The sequence below is a fragment of the Trifolium pratense genome, linkage group LG3, assembly GCF_020283565.1.
Source record: "Trifolium pratense cultivar HEN17-A07 linkage group LG3, ARS_RC_1.1, whole genome shotgun sequence".
In the NCBI taxonomy this organism is placed as follows: domain Eukaryota; kingdom Viridiplantae; phylum Streptophyta; class Magnoliopsida; order Fabales; family Fabaceae; genus Trifolium; species Trifolium pratense.
This window is the reverse complement of record NC_060061.1, coordinates 28,252,171-28,275,713: the sequence shown is the minus strand read 5'-3', so window position 1 is coordinate 28,275,713 and position 23,543 is coordinate 28,252,171. Positions and strand designations below refer to the sequence as shown.

General features: G+C 32.3%; 1 protein-coding gene and 2 long non-coding RNA genes across 5 annotated transcripts; 2 read left to right on the top strand and 1 right to left on the bottom strand.

The window, feature by feature from the left end:
• The first annotated feature begins 7,629 nt into the window (after positions 1-7,629).
• Positions 7,630-10,635, top strand: LOC123917622. 3 transcript variants are annotated; one of them, XR_006812500.1, is made up of 6 exons: positions 7,630-7,759; positions 7,963-8,064; positions 8,194-8,225; positions 8,505-8,578; positions 9,541-9,586; positions 10,325-10,635. It is a non-coding gene; the product is annotated as an uncharacterized LOC123917622 (long non-coding RNA). The 3 variants fall into 3 exon arrangements; XR_006812502.1 differs by having other exon boundaries at positions 9,541-9,624; XR_006812501.1 differs by having other exon boundaries at positions 7,679-7,764.
• An 809-nt stretch (positions 10,636-11,444) lies between these two features.
• Positions 11,445-15,823, bottom strand: LOC123917431 (glutaredoxin). Its single transcript, XM_045969136.1, has 4 exons — positions 15,272-15,823; positions 14,245-14,333; positions 11,884-11,982; positions 11,445-11,721 (listed from the first exon to the last, which is right to left on the bottom strand). The coding sequence occupies exons 1-4, from the start codon at positions 15,379-15,381 to the stop codon at positions 11,636-11,638; spliced, it is 384 nt and encodes a 127-aa protein (XP_045825092.1). The 5' UTR covers positions 15,382-15,823; the 3' UTR covers positions 11,445-11,635.
• An 865-nt stretch (positions 15,824-16,688) lies between these two features.
• Positions 16,689-20,477, top strand: LOC123917388. Its single transcript, XR_006812441.1, has 3 exons — positions 16,689-16,882; positions 17,159-18,931; positions 20,064-20,477. It is a non-coding gene; the product is annotated as an uncharacterized LOC123917388 (long non-coding RNA).
• Positions 20,478-23,543: the final 3,066 nt, after the last annotated feature.

The following is a 23,543-nucleotide window of genomic DNA, read 5'->3' as shown; positions in this document are numbered from 1 at the left end:
TGGCATCTTCACAGCCAAAGACTTAGCATGCTTAGTAGTTTTAAAAAATATAAGAGTCAAAACCTCATTTGGTCTTGGTACCAACAATGTAGATGAAGTTACTCAAATCTATAGCACAGTCAGATAACTCTACCTCAGCTTCAGGATCTTCACTCCTGGCCAAAAACTTATTAATCACAGCAGGTGAAAATTCAACACATCAACCCATGTTAAAAAACCCTTCATGAATTCCTAGCTCAAAGGATCATCACAGTCTTCAGTTTATTGGCTTCAACAGCTCTACTAGACTTAGTAAAGTCAGTTATCATTTTCTACCTAGTGAGAGCACCAGCCTTTTGCTGGATAGATGTACCTACACCGGCATCTACATGTCTCCTAGACAGTAAATTCTTACTAACGGTCAGCTTACTAGCCCTTCTACAGGGAACATCATCATCCACAAGAATAGTTGGATGTTGGTCAAGTATAATACCACACAACAGGGTTGTAAATGCTATGGGCAGTTGTAGAGCAAAAGAAAAGCATGTTCCAAAGTGGCATCAAACACATAAGAGCCATAATCAAACCTGGCCTTTACTAAGGGTTTTTTAGGGTCATCACAATTGTCAGCAACATTCACTACAAATTCCCTTACCAGCTTATCAAAACAGTCACCGAGATCAGACACTTTTCTCATCAAACCTTTCACACTTCTTCAAGATGTGTCACCAGATGTAGCTACACTTGTCTCCCTTTAAAAGTCTGAATCACTAGAAGGGGGTTCTTTTCTCTTTAAGATCTTCTTCTTGACCTCAGAAGTTGGAATCACCTTGCTCCTGGTTCTAGGGGGACCAGTCACAGTTTTCTTCCCAGCCATTTTCGCAGACTTCTCTGCCTCAGACTGATGGACAGGTGTACTAACAGTTGTCACACCTTTACCTGTCCTACTTCTAGTTCTTTTACCAACACCAGTATCAGGCACTTCTGTCACAAGTTTGTCACCTGTAACGTTTTCATGCATGAAGACAACATCAGGATCACTCACTCTCTTACCTTTAGATAGGGTCTTACTGCTTTCATCTGATTCAGAGTAATCCACAAGATTATTACTAGATTTTGCTACCACAAGAGTTCCTTCTTTTTCAGTAGCATCATTATGAACAGTGTCACTTGTGACAATTTCAGGTACCACAGATGTACCTACACTTGGCACAACATTTGTCTCCAATGCCATAGATGTGTCAACATCTGACCCAACATCCGTCTCAGGTGCCACAAATGTGTCAATATTTGGCACAACATCAGTCTCAGGGACAATTCCCTTGAGAGAATCAGCAACACATTCACTTGTGGTCTTAGTAGAAGCACCAACATCATAATTAACAACAGCAGGGGGCCACAAGAGAATCAACCATCAGTAGTTGATCAACTTTCAATACCAAAGAGCAATAATCCTTTGCTCCCAAAAATAATAACTCCTCCTTGCTAGAAACAACTGAAATGCCTATCCTAAGTGATTTGGATGACACTCCAAAGTGCAGATAACAATTCACCCATTGGATATAGGTTGAAGCAGCTTCAATGTTCATAATCCCATGAAGCTCTTTTCACTACAACAGAACAAGAGTTCCATGCTCTCGTAGACTTGATAATATCAAGTTAGAGTAAACAACCTCCATCCTGTTTTAGAGAAATACCACTAGACATATTGAACAAAAAAATAGGTTCTCAAGATGTCAAGACATTGAGTCTGACTTGTCTTCAAGATCTCACAGCTTCAGAATAAGGACTCCATATTAATAACTTCTCAGAGCACTCTAGAGAATTATACATTCTCCCCTTTAATAGCTGCACATCTAGTGGTTGGTATACGCAAGTTACTCTCCTCCAAACAGAATCTGTTTCATGGCCATAAACAAGATTCCATAAATCTGGTTCCTTTGATCAGAAGGATTCTCCAGATGTCAGAGAAGATGTCCTTGACATTTGAGCTTGACCTCCACATAAAGAATCTAAATGAGATACCTTTATCAAGCTTCCACAGGAAAATCAAAACACACATCTGCACCACCACTTACTTGGATCAGAAATAAACTCACCCAAGAAGTCAACCATAAGTTTCTAGTGTAAAAATAAATCCAACAAGATTCTGCATACTGCTGGTCAGATGTACTAACATCTGGGAAGACATCAGTCCCCTTCTCAAGGAACACACCAAGAGATCTTTTATCAAAGCTATTTGAGGTTGGCTTTTAGGGTTAGAAGCAAAAATAAATTGCTCATAACTACCTTCAGATCTCTCTTCAACAAACTCATGTATGAGTGCCTTTATGAGTGGACTTGAGATCACCCTCAAGTATCGTTGGCATCTCCAACAAGTTAATTGAACCTCTTCAGAGGAGAACAGAGTGTTGCACACTCAAAACCACCAAGAGTTTTCCATCATATATATATATATGCAGCGGAATTCAAAGCAGAAAAACTCCTCAACAAACTTCAGGCACAACATAATGACCTTTGCACAAATTCCACACTCCAGGTGCAACATGTCAACAAAAGTTTGAAAATAAATCAAACCATACAGAAGCTCAACATCAAAGCTATACACCGTGCCATGAATAGTCCATCCTCCACTTCTAGGGACCATTCAAACAAATATGAACTTCTTCAAGTCCAAACAACTTTTCAGTATTCCTTACTTGTTCATAACCAGAAAGTATCTTCCCTAGGATCTCACCCAGATACAGAACAGGATGCCTGCTCTGATACCAATTGAAATTCTGGTACACAGTAGACAAGTGTTGTCCACGATGTGCAGACACTTGTCGCAACACTTGTCTTAGCAGTAAGAACAATAAAACAGAGCATTAAAAACATATACTGAAAAGCATAAACGACACACATAATTGTTAACCCAGTTCAGCCTAACAGCCTAATCTGGGGGATACCAATCCAGGAGGAAATTCACTATCAGCAGTATTAATTCGGAGCTAAACTCCCCCGTTTACAACTCCTCACTTAATCCCTACCCAATGACACTTCTACCTAGGAACTCCTAGATATGAGACCCCGTCTCACTCCCCTCAACCTTACAACCAGTAAGGATTTCAATAACAACAGAATGAAGACACTCTCCTTGACAAAGATGAAGTCGACACACTTCAATAACATCACCACCTAGCCAACGACTAAGTTCACAATTTGGAGTTGCTTAAAAGCTTCCTCCAAATACAATACTCAACTCATTACCTACAGGTTTCTGAGTGAGGACATAGTGACCATCTCACAACCCGAGTGGTTCACTTTACACCAACTCTCCTAGAGAGTGGCTTAAAGACACGAAACCCTTAAAAGACTACATCTTTGATATTCTATTTTAGCTTCAAGTTTCAGTATATAAAATAGGGTTAGCAGCACCCTTTATATAGCACAGCCTCGTGGGCTTTTCACAATGCTCCAGCTCCAAAAAAAAATCTTCTAGATGCAAAATATATATTTTTACCAAATCTTTCTTTGCATCAAATATTCCTCCCATAAATATATTTGTTGTAAATATATTTTAAAATTAAATCTTCTAATCTTCTTGAAGCACAAAGATTTATTTGAAATAAATCTTTTATATTTTCTGCAGCAATCTTCACAAGATATATTTTTGAAACAAATATTATATTTTCTAAAAGTTATTTTATTCCTTTAGAAAATAGAACTAGGGTTCAGCTGCCTTCTGAAACACATTGATCACGTGCGCCTTGTTGAGTAAGAAACCACGAAACAATTCTTCAATCAAATCTTCGAAAGATTGAGAAGAAAATAAAAACGCTAGCTGGCGCGAACAATCAGACATACAAGTGTTGTTACATCTGTCTCAACACTTGGTGTACGCACATATGTCTCAACACTTGGCTAAAAGTTGTTTTTGCAAAATGTAGCCAACATACAAAAACCCAACAATCTCCCCCTTTGGCAAATTTTGGCTAAAACAATATTAGACCAGTATATAGAGAGATACAGTATTACCTTTCCTTCGAGTCAACATGATCACACAACTAGGAAAGAAAGTAACACATAGTAAGACTACTACCAAGAGAGGTAAGTAGCATCAGAGGCATGCAATAGCAGGAATAAACACATATAGCCTCACAGAGCAGATAGAGAGAAATAAACTCTCATAGTGGATTCAAAGATAGGAGAAATAAACTCCTATAATCAGAGTACATCCATTCAACAAAAGATCACCAGGGAAAAATAAATTCCCACAAACATAGAACTAGGAAAAATAAATTCCCAGCCACCAGAGAATAAAGCCAAGATGTCTCAGCATCTGGCATCACACTTGTCACTTATTCATACTACCACTCCCCCTGATAGAGCACAAGCATACAATGTAGTCAACCATAGGAACTACAACATCCTTGTAGTAGCAGAAGCATTCATTCAGAGTGATCAACACTTAATGGTTGTTGTAGACACACATGTGTGCATTCATAAATAAGCATGTACAAGTTACCCATATTTCTATGACTGTAACTAACTAAGTCACCCATGTTGCTATGACTGTGACCCAAATCACCCATATTTCTATGATTGTGAATAGAGCAACCCTAATTCCATTTGTATAACCGCAGCCGCTGCTGCATTCTTCTTTCTCATTCTTTGCATTCTTTCAATGCAAATTCCAAATTAAGCAAACTCACCAGTCATAAGTGCCTTTGCCTTTCCAAATGCACAGATCTAAGTTGATGCTTTCATGGACTGGTCACACAAGTGGTCCATGATGGACTATTAGTTTTCAAAATTTTGTTTTCGATTTCAACAAATGTATAAAAATTATTATAGACTTCCAACATCAAATAAAATGTATTTGCACTTTCTTTCTCCTTTGTCCCACCCTTTGTCCCCTCTATTCTGAGTTTAACTATTTGGATTTTAATTTTTGTCAAAAAACTATTTGGATTTTAATTATTGAATTTTGCTAACATGTTAAAAGAACTCAAAAGTGGAAAAGTTGTATTGGAAAAAGCGAACATTTTTATATTTAGTTTCTTATCATGTGTCATAAGGTAGCTTTCTCCTTAATTATTTTATACGAAAAAACATAATTAAACATAATTAAACTTTATCCACTAAATTTGGGTTCATCAAACTTTATCCACTAAATCTGGGTTCAGCTTCATCCAATTTATCATCATCATTCTCAATCTTATCTTCTTCATCATCATTGTCTTCAACCTCATGAATGTGGAAACCCCATATTTTGATTCACCATACTCAACAACTTTATCGTCATAATCAGTTTATAGCAAGTTCTACCATGAACAAGTACATGATATGGTTCATAGTGCACAAGTCGCCGATTTCATTATAACGAATACAAATTTTACAAAATTCACGGTTGGATTGAAAGTTTATATCATATCGATCATCCATAATTTTTGTTGAAAAAATTGAAAATTATTTGATATGTTATTGAGTCCGTCAAAATTAACGGTTTATGAATTTTTATTAAATACCGTTAATCTTTATGAGTCTCAATAACATATCAAATAATTTTTAATTTTTTCAAAAAAAATTATGGATGATCTATATGATATAAACTTTTAATCCAACGGTGAATTTTGTAAAATTCGTATTTGTTATAATGGAATCGGTGACTTGTGTACCATGCACCATATGGTGCACTTGTGCATGTTAGCCAAAGCCTCGGTTTATTATTATCATCCATCGTCAAAGACATTAATGATGTAACATTGCACACTTAGCTAAAACATTATCTGTAACAACCCGACTTATTTTTATTTTGTATAGCACTTTTGGTTTATCTGAGACATGTACTTTGATATCTTTGGTCATATGGTAAGAATTTTAATTTGGTCTGTGAATATCCTTTTTGTGTAGCTATTGTGTTTCTAATTGTTGTGGTTGAAATGTGTAGGATCATACGTCTGAAATTTATATAGTGTTCGAAACTTTCTATTCCATCATCTTAATCTTTAAAGTTGGAAACTTTTCTTTTTCAATATCATTTCAATGTAATATTTTTATATATTGCACTGTATGTTATATTTTCACCATTTTCTTTGTATTTTTTCTTTTGCAGAAGGACTAAGATGTGTTCTTAGATTTTTTATTGGTAAGTAATTTCATCAAATATTATTTGCAACTTTATTTTAAAAAGAATATTAGAAATAATTATTTTTCCATAATCTGCAGATATGATGGAGATATCGTTATTAAAAAATTGTCCGACGTAATTTAAAATCAATCGTAATCTCATATGTGATGTATCAAATAATATTCCTTCCATCTAACATAAAATGATGTTTTGATCTATTCGTTTATGTACGCAGATTAATACATTGTTTGAGTAAAATTATTTCTTCTTTCACACACTAAAAGTTTGTCATATTTCATTATATCTTTCTTTTGTCACAAACTATGTGCAATTTTTTTTTTAATTTCAAATATAATGACTTTGATCATTAAGATAATGACTTTGATAATTAAGATACCCCACATCAATTTTCCTTTTGTCACAAACTATGTGCAATTTTTAAATCTATTTTATATGTAGATTTGTTTGGTAGAATGATGACGGACTCATCTAAGACATGAGTTTAAGATATTGAAGAATAATTCTTTACATTTTTTAGTTTTGTTTGTCTTTTCAATTTGCTACTTTTACGTTTTGGAGATTTATGTTCAGTTGTTGCAATGTAATGTAATTTGATTTATGATATAGACATATATAACTTTTTTTTTAAATTTCAATGTTTGTGTCGAATGCATTATTTATGATAATTTTTTATTACATAAGGTGGTTTTATTAATCAAGGCATAAGATATGCTAAAATCGGAACACTCACACTGTCCAATAAAGTCATATAATAGAAAAGTAGAAGAAGAGGATCCCATCACAATACATCGTGTTCCTGGAGTTAAACAACAACAACCCCAAGTCTCTTAAAAACTCAAAATTAGAAAAATTATGTCGCGCAATTAAATTAGTGTAGACTATTAATGTGTACGATTAAATAATAAAAAATTATGTCCGCATATCAAAATAATTAAATTAGTGTAGACTATTGGGTCATGTTAATTCTTAGAGTACATGTTAAAGAATCCAAATATCAAAATATTCTCTTCATTTTTGTGCATTTTTTTATATAATAAATTTTTCTGCATTTTATTTATGAAAATTTAAACTTGAATTAACTGCATGAATTTTAATAAAATATTTTTTTATTTAAATCATTAAATGTGTTACATTAATTTTAAGGGAACAAGTTAGCATTTTCCTATTTTTTTCATAGTTATTTTACTTTAGATATTATGAAATTAATTTAACTTTTTCTGTTTGCTCGGGGGCTTTATTTTAAGACATTTATACGAGATTTTATATTTTTACTCATATATTCATACATTGATCTATTTTTTGTATTTTTTATCGGGTCTGTGTTCATTTTTTTTGTTATTTATATATGACTTTTTTTTTGTTGATTTATATGAAGATTATATATTTATATTCATATATTAAGACGGAAATCTATTTTTATTTTATAATTTACGTAAGACTTTTGTATTTATAATTTACATGGGCATATATTTTTTCACATGTATTATAATAAATACGTTATCTTTGCATAATCTCACTTGTACCGAATTCTATTCAATTCATTAGAATTCTTACTTTGAGACTTGATTCTATCGGTTTCGTCCCTAGAATCTATTTTCCCGTTACAGGGAGGTGACTGGTTATCTGAGGGAATGGTTCTTCTTGATGGTAAGGTTTGTTTCTTGTTTTATTGTTGATTTATGGTTCATTTATTGTTGATTTTTGTGTTTGTTTGTTATGCTGTGTTGTGTGGGATTTTTGTTATTCTTTTTGCTTTGTTGTGGTGGTGATTTCGTTTTTTATATATCGTTTGAGATTTTTGTTATTCTTTTTTGTTTGTTGTGGTGGTGATTTCGTTTTTCAAATTCCAGGGTGGAAAAATTCACACTACTGCTTGGAAGCAGCTGCTATACCTGTTTCGGAGGAAGTTGGAGGAAAGGCTTGTCTATGTTTTGTTTGTGGTTGATGCCAAGGTGTGTATTGTTTTTACAATTTTTATCCTTATTTATTCTTTCTCCTTCTCATTAGATTTTGTGTGTTTTGGTTGTTTGGTCGTTTAATTGAAGGGTTCATTTGTGATTTTTTTCTTTTTTCTTTTGCAGGATTTGATTTTAATTCTTTGTTTCATTTCAAGGTTTGAACTTATTTCTTGTTTTATTTGTGATTCTATTTTGTATATTTTGTATCTTGTTTCTTTTTCATCTAACAATGGAGTTATTTCATTGATTTAAATCAAAATTTGATTCAACCCTTTGTTTAGTTACATGTTGTATTGTATTTGCTGTTTGTGAACTCAACGTGTTTGTTTTTTTATCACGATACATGATGTGGTTTCAGCACCAAGATTTGCTTCTATGTTTTTGTCATTAATGGATATTTTTCATTCGTTTTTGTGTATTTTGATTCTTTGCAGCTTCCATGATTAAAGTTACACTATAGACCATCTGGTACCATTCTTGCTTTTGATTGTTTGCTCTAAATCTCCAGGTACGCCACGTCGTTTGGGTTATTCATTCATTCATTCTTCAATCTGATAGAAAATCATGAAATTTATCAGAGTATTTATGTTTGTTTTTCGTATACTTTGCAGGATTTACATTTTTTCTTGATTTAACAATTTCATGAAATTTGACTAGCTTGAAAGCTTATGCATGAGTGATTTTGAGGTTTCATTGCTTATTTGATTGATATAGTTAGATTATGATGGCTTCAACTGTTCTCAATTTCGTTAATACTACATTAGATTGGGTTACACATGCTTTGGAACCTGAGAGACTGCTTCCTCCGTTGATGCTTTGCAGTTTGGGCTTTGCACTAGGATGTGCCTACCCAGCACTGTGTTTTTTTTTTTGCTGCAGTGTTCTCTCCTGCTATCTGTGATTCATTTTCCTCCTCTTTTGCTGTTTTTGTTTTTTATTGCTTCTTTATAGGTGTTTCGGTTGCTGTTGATTAATCTTCCAGGGCGTTTCCTTTTTGTGTTTCCCTGTTCTTGTACTTTTATCCCATCAAGCACTTCTTCTGCTTTTGGGTTTTATTCAATAAAATTTGCCTATTAAAAAAAAAGGCTTTTGTTTAGTTCAACTCTTGGAGCAATTGCAGGTGTTACTGGTGTTGTTTGGGTTATTGCACAAAATGCTTGGCATTGGGGATTTTTCATAATAATTATTGCTTTTAAACAACTACAATTTAAATAAATTCATCTACCATATGCTTATGATAAAATAAATATTTACAAAACTTGGGTTGAAGAATACGATTGTGAGGATGGTGTTAGATTCCAGGTATGGTTCTGGATGTATGTTCTGCATATATACAGGGATTTTGATAAATTGGGTTGAAGGACTCAGTTATGTGATTAGCTTATGATCTCTATCTCTTGGTTAAACCATTTAAATACTTTACTTGTCTTTTTCTGTATGCTAATGATCTTATTACGTAACTAATTGCAGGCCTCTTCCTTTGTATGATTGCCGCTTAACTGGTGCAAGTATTCAGGTATTTGGCATGCATCGTTATGCAGTTGCAGAATTTAGGTAAACTGCTAAGGTTAAGTGGCAGATATGCAAGCTGCGCACTGTAACAATGTTGTTCCAATTCAGTGCAATGTAGTGTTTACCATAAAAAAAGAAAGTAATTGGTTCAATTCAGTGTTGTAGTTTATTTGAACCTGGCAAGCAAAATGTGTTTATTTTTTTGCTCAATTAGATTCTAAGGTGTTTGTTTATTCTTAAAATCAACGTGACTCATAAAATTATGCCAAAAAAACAAGAAAGTGTGAAAGATTGGCATACTGATTTACTTGCTTGTTGTTCTGAACCTTATTTTTTATGTACTTTCCTGTTAATTTGATTTTCTTTAGTTATGTGAATAATAAAAGAATATTTTCATCTTAGATAATATAAGTATATAATTTGATTTGTAGGTATAAAGACATTCTTGTATCCATGTGGGACATTCTTGATGATGTTTTCACTATTGGTCCACTTCCTATTTTATGTTCTCATAAACATAGTAACATAGTATGCAGTCAATACAAAGTGTAGCTGGAGTTGTAGATGCTCATGTATTTTATAGAAAGATCATGATTAATTTAGTTATAATTGATTGGGAATTTGTTATAGTGTTGATATTCTTAGATGTGTTGTTGAAAGCTTACTTTTTGAGATCAATGATCTACCAAATGTTTGCTTTTGTTTTTAAAACACTTTGACACCATTAAATATGCTTTTGCAGGGTGTCCCCCCCCTCCGCCCCTCTTTTTGCAACCATGGTTGATCCTTATTTTGATAGTTTGAAGGATGCAGATGCAGTGGTACCTAGATTTTAAGCTTGGAATAAACTTGACCCTGCTGGAGCATCACTCGACACTAGCCAATTGCAAAGCACAAATTAAATTTGATTTTGGTTATTATAATTTGTTCATACATTTGGTTTTTCCTTTTATATGGCTTTGAAATGTACATTGTTGTTTGACCTCTTAATTAAATGTATCTTTAGAGTGCTGAATCAATATCATTGATGCTAATGAAGAGGTTTTTAAATCATTACAGTTCAAATGTGTCATGGAATTTAGAACATGACAAGAGTTCATTGAAACCATTCATTAGTTCTTTGTTCTTGGTGGCAAAGGCTAAATTTGTGAAGAATAATAGAGTCAAGTGTGTGGGTTTGACTTCTTAACATTTGTGAGTTGAATTAGAAATAGTCAAATAGCTACACAGAAGACATTGTAGTCCATAACTTCCATGTAGTTAATGGGGAAATAGTGCAGTACTGGAAATTTAAGGATATATAATTTGTATAACCAAGTTTAAGGATACAAGTATCACTTGTCAACAAGTGAATTCAGGGCACTCGTATAATTTAAATTTGTTGAAATTAGACATTTATTCAAGTAAAATGGAATTAAACATGGTAAAAGATAGGTTGGTGGAACACTTCTATGGGCACAAATACAAACTATTTAAATTTCGTAAATAATTTAGTCATCATCAATTAATTCTTTTATCTTTAATTTTTAGTTAGGCTATGTATGTGTGCGTGTGCCTACTATATGATCCCTCCGGTCCTATTTATAAGAATATTTTGGGAAAAAAATTTGGTCCTTTTTGTAAGAAATTTTGACCAATTTGTAACTATTTTAAATGCTTGATTTCAGTTTTGCTCTTATTTATTATGATAGAAAAGAAAATATTAAAAATAAGTTAGTTAAATTAAGAGTAATTAAACAAGGATATACATGGAATAAGTTTAAATTTATAGGAGTATTAAATGAAAATAACTATTTGCAATCTGTTTTTTTGACCTGATTTTTCCAAAGTGTTCTTATAAAAAGGACCGAAAAAGTATAAAATAATTATAATTATAATTATAATTATTTTTTGTCATTCAATAAGCATTCAAACAATTTGATTTATCTCCACAAACATACTAGTACTAGTAATTAAAGTGCATTATTACACGTGTTTGTTGTGCGGTTTACTACTAGTATATTCATACAAAGTAATGCCACAAATATTTTTGTGCGAGAAATACTGTGGCTATTCAGAACTGAGCAGTGTTATTGGCAATAGCTCCAGCATCATTGAGAAGAGGAACCAATTGACCTGCACGGTGTTTCTCCAAAACAGCTGCAACAAATAAACAACACAAGTGATAAAATTGTTAGGAGTATACAGTACACACAAATAAAGAGAGAAAAACATATCAACATTATTAGTTCTGTCTTCGCCACATGGTAGGTAGGCACCAAATGGAAAAGAAGCAACAAAGAAGTGTAGTAACACACTTACAGTCACAACCACCAATGTGTTTGCCTCCAATAAACACGTTAGGTACTGTCCTTTGCCCTGTCCAGTCAGCTAAAGCTGCTTGAATCTCACCCCCATCACCTTCAAAAGAGGTAGTAAAGACAAATTCAATAGCAGAAGGCGACAATAACACTCTCATTTATATGCATACAGTATTCCACATTGGATTTAATGGGAAGTAAATAAGACTCTCATTTATGCATATTCCACATTCACAATCACCGTATAGGATTTGGATTTCCTGCTGTACAAAAAGCACGCAGTTTCACGCTGTACTGTATCTTGGCCGTCCGATCACGATCCAACAGCTTAGATTAAATACAGTAAAAAGTAACCACTATATATCTGATCCGTTGGATCGTGATCGGACGGCCAGAATGTAGTACAACGCGAAACTGTGTGCTTTTTGTATAGCAGGAAATCCAAATCACTGCTTCTGTAGGAGTACCATGTAAGCATGATGAAATTCAGTCCTATAATAAAAATGAAATCTGAAAAATAAAAATAAAATTGGAGAACTAAAAAATAATAATTACTAGAATGATACTAACTATATGATTCCAGGGGTTTGGAGTTCAAGTCTCGCTAGTGCCCATTAAAGTGTAAATGTTCTTCAAACCATAAGGTGTTCCATGCCTTAAACCGGAGAATATCTACTCACTCTAAATTTCATTTCTTTTCTACATATTCTCATGAAATTAAATACAAATAGCATTGAATTTTTGTTCTCTCAACTTTTTTCAATAAACAATAACCAATGAAAATTGTTTTTACATATTCCTATGAAATTTATTTCAAGGAAAACACAAAAAAAAAAATACTCCAAATCATCATGTTTTAATTTTTCTTAATGTGTTTCTCTTATAATTTAGAAAGGAGGGAGTAAACATCTAACTAAGAAATCACATGGGAGCTGATTAGTCACTATATTTTTTGTTTTCATCACCAGTACCCGAACCACTGGACCGCTTAATCTTGTTCGGGGGTCAGTTCTGGCATAAGAGGTTCTAGCCTCCTTCCAATCGCAGTTGTGGGAGATCGAACCGTGATCCTCCCTACCAAGTCCAGTGTCAATCACCATCGGACCAACTAACGATTGATACTCACTCTAAATAATTAGCAAAAAAAAAAAAAAAAAATTAGTGACACTAACTATTACTCCCTCCGGAATGAATTAATTACACATTAAGAAAAGTAATTTACCACATTTAATCTATGCAAATCCAAAACAAAAAAAAAAATCCTATTTTATTCTCTAAATTATCCTCTAGGTAAATCAAAATTAGGTTATAGAGGGATATAAGATCTTCTCCTCCCAAGTCCATACCTAATAAATTGGGTCATTGAAAACATAAAAACTTAAATTAAATGATAGATAATTTAGAGATTGTATCATCAAATACAAGAGAAGTTGTTAATTTGGTCAAAAATTTGTTAACTTTTGCTTATATTACATTACAAAAAAGATGAGTTAATTTTGCTTATATTTCATTTTGGATGGAGTATTTTACAATTGACTCTGTTAAGGATATAGAATCGAAGCATTCATTGTAAGAGTGATTCTAGGAAAAGCAATCACAACCGATCAAACATTATAGGAAAGACAATTAAACTTGTAACTGACAAGAGAAATCATAGGAGTAATATTATGATAGAATTCAAACTTACATGTCATGAATCCTAAATACGTATTGTTTACATAGTATATAGGATTCATGAATCCTATATAAACAATACGTGTATACTATGTAAACAATGCGTATATAGGATTCATGACATGTAAGTTTGAATTCTATCATAATATTACTCCTATGATTTCTCTTGTCAGTTACAAGTTTAATTGCCTTTCCTATAATGTTTGATCGGTTGTGATTGCTTTTCCTAGAATCACTCTTACAATGAATGCTTTGATTCTATATCCTTAACAGGCTCTGAAGTTTATTTTACAATTGTGGAGATGTTGGCCTCATCCCTTATAGACTTAAAGTTCAGCCATTAGATCTACAGGGGTAGCTATTGGTAGTGGTAACAACTCATGAACAATATGAAAGTAAAGTACTAAGAATGAACTCAAAACAATTTTATGATAAGATATGTTATGCTATGATATGCATAGTATTAATCAATTTACCTCATCTCATAGTTAAGTTGATCCACCAGAACTAAACTATCTAATTGGAATACTTAAAAAACATGGCTTAAGAGGGTCAATAACAAACAAGACCTAATATTGTCAACAAAAAAACAAGCAAGACCTAAAGAGGACAACAAACGTGGTCCTCACAATCAACTTTTGAAAAAAAATAAAATACTCCGTTGAAAAAGCATTGAAAGCAAACTCACTCTCTGTATCCAATTCAAGGACCTTGTAGGTTGCTCCTAGCTGTTTGAGTAGAGCCTTGACCCGGTTGCAGTAACCACAGTAAGTCTTACTGGGGCAACATAAATTAACAAAATGAGATTATCAACATTAAACCAAAAAATTAGAAAAAAAAAAAAGGAATATACTTTACAAAATGTTGAGATATATCAAGTGTGAGTTAAGTCCCACGTTGATTTGCATAGTTGATGTTGAACAACATATAAGTCAGAGGACACATAAACATGAGAGAGGATTCTCTCAATTTGAAAAACAAATCGAGGAAATAATGTTGATAATAGACCATTGGATAACAAATATAAGATAATATTTAAATTTAAAAGAAATGGAGAAAAGGTGATTGATGGTTGAGATGTGAAAATTGAGGAAAACAAAATTGAGAGGACCCATTCTCCATAAACATAATGTTTTAGCTTTTGGGTAAAAGTGTGGTGTTAAAAGTTACTCGTGCAGTTGCTCTTATCCCAATGTGTTGATCCAACTCAGTGAGACCCCCCCTAAAGACCAACAGTGATATTAGAGCTTGAAAGAGATGATACTGAGCAACATATAAGTGAGAGATCCGTAAACCACCACTTTTCTAAGCAACGAGACTTCCTTCACATTTGCCGCAACATAAAACACTCACATTTCTCGTTACATTTCATCCAACTAGACTCGCATTTATCATCCTTTTACAAAGAAAAAACCTGTGAGGGTTCACACAAAGACCTAAAAAAAAGACACACAACTAAACTTGCTTGCACAATCAATTTCCAAATACAATACAGAGTACTAGGCAATAAATATACCCTCTCTATTTTGAGATTCCTCTATTACCTAATTACCTAATAATAAAACATGGACATCCCATTAAAAAGTTCCTTTGTTTTTTTTTTTTCAACAAAATTAGTAGTTTAAAAATAAGAAATTGATTTTTGTCAAAAAAAAAAAAAAATAAGAAATTGATTAAGGAAAATATGTTACTAAGATTAGATAGAAATAATAAACCTGAAAACAAAGACGGGGGAAGAGGCAGCGATCTCCTTAGCTTTATTCAAAGCACTTTCCATTTCTTCTTTGGTCATCTGAGTATTATGTGAACTCAGAATAGAACCCATTCCTTTTAAGCTTTGGGTGTGAATTGGCAGGTGTTAGATAAAAACAGAGTACAGCTGTTTGAATTTGATGTTGCTTGGTGGCAGTGATTAATTAAGAACAAAAGCTGAAATTACAGTTTATGTCGAAGTAAAGATTGAGATTTGAATTTGAAGGTGTGAATTAGGGTTTTGTGGTGATCGGCGATGACACGAACGAAGGAATTGAATACGAGAAGAAAAATACCAAGAGGTGTAGATGAATTTTTGTTGTGTTTCTTCTATTGTTGAGTTGTTGACTCTGTAAAAAGAAGCTTAATATGTCCGCTATGCATAATTCAATCTTATCAAAAGAGACTTTTTTAGCCTAATCATCCGCAACATTTTCACAAGATTGCACATTGCACAGTATAAAGCAACAATCAACAGAAATGTTATCCAGACAAAAACCCTGCAACAAATATACAATACAAAGGGGTATATTGATCAATTTACTAATTAAGAAACCTCTCACACGTGACTTGTGGGACATTATCCTTTCGTCATTTTTCTTTGGTTTAATTGTAGTTTTGGCCCCCCAAATTTTATAATTGTGTGATTTTGGCCCCCCAAGTTTCAATTGTGTGATTTTAACCCCCTAAGTTTGACAATTGTGCGATTTTGGCCCCTCAAGTTTCAATTGTGCGATTTTGGCCCCCCAAATTTATCTCATTTTGCATTTGCTAATCCCCGTTGACTTTTTTAACTAAAAATTGCTCACGTGGCATTTTAAAATTAAAACAATAAAATTAGTTTTAAAATTGAAAAAATCTATTAATTTTTTTAATAAAAGATTGAATAATTGTTGTTTTTTTTTTTAAAAAAAAACAGTTTACAAAGTTTTTAAAATTAATTAAAAAAATAATTATTTTAAATTATTTTTAAAACTTTATAAACTTCTTTTTTTAAATAATTATTCAACCTTTTATTAAAAAAATTGAAAACATATTTTATTTAAAAAAATTTACAAACTATTTTTTTGAAAAACAATAATGATTAAACCTTTTAAAAATTAATATGTTTATTTCTTTTTAAAACTTTTTTTTTAAAAAAAATGCCACATAAATAATTTTTAGTCAAAAAGTCAACGAGGGGATAGCAAATGCAAAATGAGATAAACTTGGGGGCTAAAATTGCACAATTTAAACTTGGGAGGCCAAAATCACACAACTATCAAACTTAGGGGGTTAAAATCGCACAATTGAAACTTGGGGGCCAAAATCGCACAATTGTAAAACTTGGGGGCCAAAACTGCAATTAAGCCATTTCCTTTTTTTTCTATTTCCGTTGCTCCCTCTTCCCTTCAAGCTGCCACAGTCGCCGCCATGTCGTCTCTCTCCACTCCGCCGCCTTCTTGTTTGTGTCTTGTTCTGTCTCTCGCTCTACTCACTGCGTATGCGATCTCTCTCGCTCTCCACGCTGCAATGTGATCTCTTTCTCACTCTCCTCGTTGCAATTTGTTATCTGAAGCTCTGTTTATCTTAAGGTAAGCATTCTTTAAAAATGAATTAGGATTAGGGTGAAATGATTTAGGTTATAAATTGGGGTTCAATGATTTTAGTATTCTCACAATCTATGAGCATTCATCATCATTATGCACAAGCTATTTGATAAAATGCTTGAATGGTTGGATTTAGAAGAAAAATGGTTTTTTTTTTTTTTCCTGGAAATTGGGCTTAATGTGTCCAGCTTTGGCTATTGTAGTCAACTGATTTAGTTGCCTAATGTCAATGTGTTGTTTTGATCATATGTCTACATGAAGCTTTTGTTGCAATTGAAAAAGAAATTGAACCCGTTGATGAAAGCATGATTTGGTGGAATATGCAAAGTTGTTGCCTCTGTACTGCTGCCTATTTCCTGCTATCACTATAAAGCCAAGGTGAAGTCCTAGCGCCCGTTACAGAGGTCCGGAACCTGTAAGAGATTTTATGTATTTACAAATGAATTCAAAGCTATACAAGTAGTTACTTGATTTGATTTAGGCTCCGTTTGATCAAATTAAGCTATAAGGTAGCTGAAATGATAATGGCTTGTGAGTGTAATACTTGAAATGATTATGTGTGTGGCTTGTAATGAAATTATAAGCTGAAACGTTTTCTGCAATATCTGTTTTGCTGCAAAATTCTAATGTTTGCACTTTTTGTACAGAATTTATTATTCTTAATTGAACTTAAGAAGAGGTATTGGTCGTAGGAAACTGGGTTAATTAATATTTGTTCTGTTGAGTCTATCTTAGGGATACAAAACTGAATTGGGACAGAACAAGCAAGCTTATTATTATTTTTCTTTTTAATACTTATACTTCTGCATAATAGTTCTAATCTTATGAAGCTTATCTGTTTTAGAATGATAAGCTTAAGGTTGAGTTTATAGGACCTGGGCTGTAAACAACAGACATAAGCTTGGCTTTGCACTTAAGTGAATTAAGCTGAGAATGACTTTAATTGTTCTTGTGGTTACATTAAATTACTGTCTATTGAGTAACTAAGGCCTCATTACAACTGCATAATCTACTCAAATATGCATTAAAGACTAATATTGAGAACTGGAATGGTCTTCAAGTTGTTTGGTCACTAGGCTTAGAGTTTAAAACTTGCATGCAGAAGTAGGGAGCATGATTCTATTTTCTACATAATTGTCGGTGTTGCAGTTTTGGATGTTAATTTTAATTTAATTTTGGTTTGAAGTTTTTTAATATTTTAGAATGATATGGTTGGTTTAAACTGCTGCCACTTTCCTGCTATCAGTATAAAGCCAAGCCAAGGTGAAGGCCGTTACAATTTTTGTTTCTTGTCTTTCTATTGTGTAGATCAAGGTTATGAACTTTTTTTCTTATTTCATTTGGTTCCTTATCTAAGTTTCTATGATTTGTGTTCTCTATGGTTGCTTCTACCATGGCATTTACTAGACTGATTTGGTCTTTTCAACTGTGATAATTGGTTTGAAGGCCAAAAGATCAGAACGATCCATTTGGTCAGTTTGGCCCTGTCAAGGATGTTTAGGACACAATTTTTACCATATCATGTAAAAATATTTATCTACCATTTAATTTTTTCTGTGATGTTCCTCTAGACTTATAATATAAATATGTCTGTAAGTATGCTGCTGACATGTTTAATATTAAATTTGGAAGCATTTGGTGGTAAGTAAATTGTCGAATATATTATAAAGTGTTGTTTTATAATGAGTATTATAATTTGTATTGCACAAGCTCTAAAGAGTGATGAATAGATCTATCAAACAAGCTACAGAAAGCTGACATTAGAGGAAAAAAAACCAGACCTAATATTTATTTTGGATGATGAGATAAGATAGAATTGCAGATCGGTGGATTTGGAAGCATGCTACTGGTGGTGGTTACACGGTCAGCAGCGCGTACAAATTGCTCACTACTGTGGTCCCTCCACAGTTCAATCTCCTCCACCGCCGTTCATTCTCCTTCACAGTTTAATCTCGAACCACAATCCGTCAAACCCTCCGCAGTCGAAGAACTACAACCCCTCCTCCGTTCTCTGTTGTTCTCTGCATTTCCAAGGTATGGAGTAACTTCATCTCTCTACCGTTCCAATGTATTGATTGATTGCATGTTGTTTCTCTTTAGCTTGCTTCTATACTGCGTTTTCTAACTAATGGGTCAAACAAGAGATGAACTTGATGACAACACAATAATTTTTTAGTTAACCTTTGTGAAGTTCAATTTGTAATTTGTGGAATATAGTGAGGCTTAATTGAGAAATTAGAGTTAATTCCTTTTGTTTGTCTTTTATATAAGGGAATAAATACAATTGTGGATACGTAATAGAGGAATTCAAAATATAAATAATATAAATAACTAAAAAAATACAAATATTGATGAAGAATACTGATAATCACTACAAAAAAGTTGTGGAATTGCGACAGTATGACAGCGGCAATTTAGTTCCAACTGTCGCCGCTATTTTGGTTTGAAGGTTGGCGACCATTTTCTTTAAACCGTCGTTGACATTGATTGAATACATGCCAATGAAAGATGAATAAGTTTAATTGGAAGTGGCTAAAGAGTTGAAAACTGTATATTAGGATCAATAAACTTTCACATTTAACTTTTATCTATGAAACTTATTCAAGGACAAAACTTTAACTTTTGGTTGCTTACATATGCTCTGCTGCGCTTTTTATTTATATTGCTCCATCTCATCTCTTTGTTGAAAATATGTATATTGAACATGCCATGTGATCTTACTTTGGTAGTTGAAATTAGAAGTTACTTGGATATTATTTTCTTATTCAATAAATTAAGATTTGAAGGATTTTTCATGTTTTCTTTCTTCACTTTGCTGCTACAACATACCTTTGGATTTTTCATGTTTTCTTTCCTTACTTTATTTATAATATCTTGTGTGTTTGATCTCGTCCTATTTTCTTAATTGTCTTGTGAGTGTAGTGGCTAGTGCATTTACATGATTGTAGATAGTGATCGAAAGACCGAAAGGTGAAGATCATTATTGGGCTAAACTTTTTTAAAATCAACAACCAAACATTGTCTTGGCTGGATTGTTATATAACAGTGTAGATGTTGTGGGATCTCAAGCTTTTAGCTTTTTTTTATCCTAAATATTTTTATGTGATCGTTTGGTAATATTTGTTTTAATGTCTGAAGTCACAACTTGTGCGTATTTAATTTGCAGCATAAGCTAGGTCAGGATGCTTGAAAACAATGACAGCGGGATGTAGGTCAGGATGACGTAGGGCAGCAGGACGCATGTCATCAAAGAGATTCACCTGATGTAGCCAACTCCAAGTTATCATATGGTATGATTAGCTTGAAGCAACTAATTTGCAAATGGTGTCTGCTTGACATGAATTATCTGAAACAACACTCGTTCAACAAGCTTAAATGGGCAGTAAATACATTGAGAAGTTGAAGTTCAAGTTGTCTGATGAGAGGAAGAAAAGGAATTGGCTTATCATGATTTTGTTGTTATCATGAGAATTGTTTATTGCATATTTAATTACTTAGTATTTAGGGGGAAACTTATGGATTTTATTTGTAATGTCATGTACTTGAAATAATGTTATATGTTACTCTTGTTTTCTGTTTTGATTGTTTTTTAACAACTATGTAAGGTTGAACATGATATTATTTGTATCATATTGTGTGTGGGATATAACTTGGAGTGATGCACAAATTCTATGTTGTCTCCTTTCCGCCAATGTCTCAAGAAACTCTAGGCTATTCTCATGCTTCGAGTCTCCTATCTAATCCTATTTGTCCAATAATGATCTTCACATATATGTTAAGACAAAGTTAAAGGTGCATGAATTTTTCTTGTTTGAAAGATTTTAATTCGGTTAACCATGTATGTTGCCAAACTCCCCAGGTATCTACACATAATTTGTATTATTAATAATTGAAAGGAATCTCACTATTTGATCACAAATGTCATTGTATATGAGACACACTTTTAACGATTTTCAGATGAAAAAGTTAAAATAAAGTTAAAGGTGAATGATTTTTTTATGTTTGAAAGATTTTAAGCTAGTTAACCAAATCTATTGCTCAACTCCCAATTATTTACACATAACTCCACATCTGTACGGTTAATGATTTAAATGAATCTCACTATTTATTCACAAGGGTCACTGGACATGAGACACACTTCTAATTGTTTTCAGATGAAAAAGTTAAAACAAGTTAAAGGTGAATGATTTTTTCATGTTTGAAAGATTTTAAGCTAGTTAACCAAATCTATTTCTCAACTCCGAGTTATCTATACATGACTCTCCACATCTATATTTTTAATAATTGAAAGGAATCTAATTATTTGTTCATGAATGTATTGTAAATAAGACACCTCTGTATGATTTCAGATGAGAAAATTAAAACAAAGTTAAAGCTTAATGTACCCACTTGGGTTGGTGCATTGGTATTGGCTTGAGACCTGAGAGTGTGCTCCTCTTGAGGTAACTTTTTAACGAGTATAAAACTTACAAAATTTATCGTTAAATTTAAAATTCATATCATCTAAATAATTCATGTAAAATTTTACCGAAATTTAAAATAATTTGATATGTTATTGAAATTCACCAACATTAAAGGTTTAATTTTAAATTTATCGGATAATTAAAATTTATCATTAAAGGTTTATACACTTTCATTGATCAAAATAACATATTAAATTTTATTCTTTTTTACTTTCCTTTCAACTCTACAACTACAAATATAATTTTTTTTTTTTTGTTATTTTGTTATTTTTTAATGTGCTTTATAGAGATAAAACTATTTCTTCAACTAATCTGCAAGCGTGATTTTTTTTTAACTATAAAGTTTGTGAACATAATTTTTTTAGCCACACCAATATATCAGGTCTGGATGTGTCTCTGACTGTGTAGTAGTAACGTCAGCCCGTCGCAACCCCCACAACTCCATAAATGAGACTGTATCATAAGGTCGTCAAAGTAGATCAAATAAAATATGATGAGACATATTAATAATTGATATAATGGTGAAAAATGAAAAAAATATTTTTTTTGGGATGCAATTGTTTTCTTTTTATGTTTGTACGGGATGCTTAGTGTTCATTCAAATATATATATATATATATATATATATATATATATATATATATATATATATATATATATATATATATATATATATATATATATATATATATATATATAGCAGCGGACCTAGGGGTGGGCTGAGGTGGGCCGCGGCCCACCCCACCCCCAAAAAATAAATTTTTTATGTGTAGGGTATTAATTTAAATGTATTATTAATGATTTTAAGTCATCCGGTATATATATGTACAAATATTAATATAAATATTAATTTAGAGTATATTATTGATGACTATAAGTAATTCGGTACACATATTAGTTCAAGTATTATTGTAAATGTTAGTTTATAATTAATTGAATTTATAATAATAGATAAAATTAGCATTTGAACTAGCGTATATAAATATGAAATGACATAAAAAATATGTTTAATTAATATTAAATTTTTAAAGTCCCATAATTTTACATTTGTTGCAATTTTAGTCCTATCTCAATATTTTTTTATTACTTTTTTGCTGTAAAATTAGCGAATTTTAATTGGAAAAAATTGTGAATTTTGGTCTCAAATTTGATATTTCATCTTTAGATTCAATGTTGGAGACAATAAATCACCTTTATAGCCAAAAATCACAATTTTTAGAGTAAAAATATAGTTTGTTGGTACCAAAATAGTAACATGTGAAAATAGAAGAGCAAAAAATTCAATTTGAAAATAGATTGACTATTTTTCGGCCCACCCACGATATTTTTTCTAGTTCCGCCACTGTATATATATATATATATATATATATATATATATATATATATGTGCGTGTGTGTGTTAATGCAATTATTAAACACATAAAATAACATATGGGCTACCTACTAAAAAGCCTAAAAATAAACACAAAAATGGTTTCTTTCCCGACCCCTTCATTTCTTTTCTACCCCTGAATTTCCGTTTTTGTCCTTGGGGGTACTTCGGTTTATACGAACCGAATTATTTTGTCATGCTAAAAAATTTCGGTTTATATAAACCGAAATATTGTGTTCCAAATTTTTTTCAGCTTTCCTGCATAAATTCTGCATGAGACCCCCAACTTCCACAATTTATTTGAAATACTAAACAATGTCCGATTTGAGTAAACGACCACTCGTTGGAAAGCTTAGGGTGTCAAGAATACAAATATAATTTTTTTTTTGAGGGTTAACTATCCATTTGGTTCAGTTTGACCAAATAATGGGTACTGGTACAGAAACAGAGCATAAACTTTTCTCAAACTTGTAGGTAGATTTTCCCATACTATAATTAATTAAATTTAACAATTCTGGTGTCAATCTTGTATTAAATTTTGTCTTCTTTACGCTGGATTAAAAATCATTAGCATACAACTTATATTCAGAGAGTTATGATAAATTTACCACAGGTATCTCTACAACATTTTGCAGAAAGTTTTCTCAAACTTGTAGGTAGCTTTTCTCATACTATACTTAATGAAATTTAACACTTCCGGTGTCAATATTGTAGTAAATTTTGTCTTCTTTACACTGGATGAAAAATCATTAGCATACGACTAATATTCAGAGAGCTATGGTAAATTTACCACAGGTATCTCTACAACATT